Raw genomic sequence first — 3429 nt, forward strand, 5'->3', positions numbered from 1 at the left:
GTAGAGTTAAAAATACTGGGATATAAACTTTAATATTATTTTTTTTTTATTTCTTTTTGGAAAAAAAAAACTGAACTCTGGTACAACACACAAACTAATACTCATTCCATTATAAAGGAAAAATCCTTATATAATAGTATGCTACTAAGTATCATAATAAAAAAAAAAAAAACTTTTATTACCTTGTTTGTCTAGACACATAGGCATTTGCATAAAAAAAAAACTATATACATAATTAAAGAGTTGAATAAAAAAAAATATATATATAGATATATTTATAAAAAAAATTATTGAAATGATGTGATAACTTCTACCCCTTTGGTAGTTCACTAATTTGAGGGATTGGGTATGATCAGTTTATCCAACGGGAGGACACGAGAAGATCTTGAAAGACGAACTCGTCGTCGATATATATATATATATATATATAACAATAATTGATTTGTGTAAAACTTTTGTGTCTACATTGTGGCAATACCAACGTATGACAATAAATAAATGAATTCTATTAAGAAATACAGCTACATGATTTTTAATTACACCTTTATTATAAGGATTAATTTTAAATAATTTACCAGTAAGTTCACATTCTCTTCAACGAGTTTTACACTTTTTGACTCAAATCTTTTTATTGTATTTATATAAATGTTTTCTTTTTCTTCCACTTCGGATTCATATGTTGACAGCATATTTTTAAGATGGTTTATGAAACCATTTGATTTAGTGATCTAAAGTTAATGTAAGTACTTAATGCACGAAGATACAAATAACAATTTTCAGTATACCTCATTATTTTTATCTTTTGTTAATAAATAATATGTTAAACATATTAGTAAAAAAATATTTATATATAAGTTATAATATAAGTATACATAATTTATAAATTGTAATACAATTCATTTAAGAATAATTTAAAAAATATTATTATTCAATTATTGGTACAAACTCCTAAAAATTATTGTAAAACCTATTATTTATTTTAAAAAAAATACTAACTTTTTGTAGCATCTTTTGATTTTTCTTAAATTTAGTATCTATTTCCATTTCTTTTATTACAACATTCATTTTTTCTAGCTCCATTGTAGCATGGGTTGAATATGATTTCACAGAATCCTGAAATTTTTTTTTTGTATAATTATAATTTTTATTATTAAAAAAATTTAATTCATATATTTATTGTTGTGTACATATTAGTGTATTTTATCTTCTAATATCTATATATGAGATATTTTATTGCTGTTTCAAGCTTAACAAATAAATAAATACTATTAAGAAATACAGCTACATGATTTTTAATTACACTTTTTTATAAAGTTTCATTTTAAATAATTTACCTGTAATTTTCTATTATCTTCAAGCATTTTTGAAATTTTTGACTCTAAGCTTTTAATTGCATTTTGATAAAAGTTTTCTTTTTTTTCCAATTTGTATTCATAAGTTGAATGTATATTTTTAAGATGGTTTATCATATCATTTAATTTAGTGATCTAAAGTTAATGTAAATTAATTAGTGCACGAAGATACAAATAACAATTTTCAGTATACCTCATTGTTTTTATATAATTTATAATAATATTAATTTGTTATAGTAACTTTAAAAAAATTTATTAGATGCCTACTTTTATTTGTTTTTTAAGCTGTTTAGTTGACAAAATTTGATCAGATTTGAAAAATCTGTTTAAATGTTTTTGTATCCACATAAAAACATCATCTAATGAAGCAACTATCCAATTAGGAGAATTATTGGGTAATTCACTAAAAAATATTAATTTTAAATAATTGAGACAATCAATTTATATGAATTGATAGTAAATATATGGCAATATTTTTATTCTATAAATTTATTTAATGAAATGAATAACTTTAGCTTTTAAACATAAACAGAGAATTATTTTGAATAAATTTTCTGAATTATTTTTTTTATTGCCAAGTATTATTAAAAATAAAATTTTATTGCCTCGCAAAACATATTATAAGTAACATAATATATAAAAATAAAACAATTTACTTTTCTTGAATAATATCTTCAAGATCTTTAATATATGTGTCGATACTATCTTGAGGTAGTTCTTCATGATTTATTTCATATATTGAGTCACCTTCCATGATAAATATTTAATGAGAAATCTTAGCTTTATTTAACTTTTATTGTTTAATTTGTTCAATGAAATTTATTAAAGTTTACTAATTGTTAATCACTATGGCAACATAATATATGACTAAATAAGATGATATAATTGATTTCTCGATGTTTATCAAATGTAAATATAATATTTCTCGATTATAATTAATAGTAAAGGCTTTAATATAAAATAATTTAATACACATTAAAAAAAATATATCTGAATGTAAGCTAAAAACACAACTATTGTAAATAATTTATTTAAATTATCATAAAATAACAATAAATATGAATAAATATTTTAGAATATAATAATTTTAATTTTAATATTTTAATCCAAATTAGATTTGCGGGGGAGATCAAGACGATTAGACCAGGGAAGATTTGAGGGATATGGAGTGATTGATCGGTACAATTTAACAAAGTTTGAGGCAATCTATTGTTGATTTTTCCCGCTTAAGAGTTGGTCACAATCTTCTACCCTATTTCGCCTTCAAACTTAACTTTAATTCTGTCTCCTTCGGGCCACATCTCAAACAGTTCCATTCGTGCGTATGGAGCAGCGTTATATTTATGCACCACTAATGAACAAGGCCAACATATTGTCCGTCTTATTTGTGCGAAGTCTAAGGTAGCTCCTATAAAAACAGTGTCTTTAACACGCCTCGAATTATGTGCGGCACTTTTACTTGCGCGATTGGCGCAAAAGGTGGTTAAAAATGTTCAAATAGCTTATTGTAAACGATTTTTGTATACTGATTCAAATATTGTTCTCGCCTGGATTTCATCATTTTCCGCTAAATGGAAAACTTTTGTCGTTCATAGGGTTGGCGGAATACAGGAAATAACTTCAAGAGCCGAGTGGGCGCACGTGAAATCGCAAGTTAATCCTGCGGATGAAAAATCTCGTGGTTCTTATTCCGAAGAATTGTCTAAGTCGTCCTTATGGTGGTCAGGGCCACAGTAGTTACAAAAGAATTGTGAGGAATGTCAAACCACGGCAGAGACAATAAGTAATTTAATTTTACCTGAATTCAAGTGTACTGAAAATTATAATTCTATTAACTTAGTCGCGAATACAACACAAGACAATTTTCTCTTATTTTATAGATGCTCAAATTATCAGAAAATATTGCGTGTTATCTCGTATTGCTATCGTTTTATTTATAATGCCGGACGTAAATCGGATCGAAAAATAGCCTCTTTAGAGGTCAGTGAATTAAGTCAGGCGAACATAAGACTGATAAAGCATGTACAAAATGATTATTTTTCTTCTGAAATAAAAAATTTAATTCACCCTACGCCTT

At 25.1% G+C, this 3429-nt stretch overlaps 1 protein-coding gene across 1 annotated transcript; it reads right to left on the minus strand.

Annotated features, from left to right (window-relative positions):
* Positions 1-263: 263 nt before the first annotated feature.
* Positions 264-2474, minus strand: LOC126909639 (uncharacterized). The gene is made up of 5 exons (XM_050692076.1): positions 2009-2474; positions 1620-1755; positions 1335-1487; positions 997-1113; positions 264-728 (listed from the first exon to the last, which is right to left on the minus strand). The coding sequence occupies exons 1-5, from the start codon at positions 2104-2106 to the stop codon at positions 537-539; spliced, it is 696 nt and encodes a 231-aa protein (XP_050548033.1). The 5' UTR covers positions 2107-2474; the 3' UTR covers positions 264-536.
* Between the last annotated feature and the right edge of the window lie 955 nt (positions 2475-3429).

Source organism: Daktulosphaira vitifoliae, unplaced genomic scaffold (genome assembly GCF_025091365.1).
Source record: "Daktulosphaira vitifoliae isolate Bord-2020 unplaced genomic scaffold, ASM2509136v1 Scaffold_746, whole genome shotgun sequence".
In the NCBI taxonomy this organism is placed as follows: Eukaryota; Metazoa; Arthropoda; class Insecta; order Hemiptera; family Phylloxeridae; genus Daktulosphaira; species Daktulosphaira vitifoliae.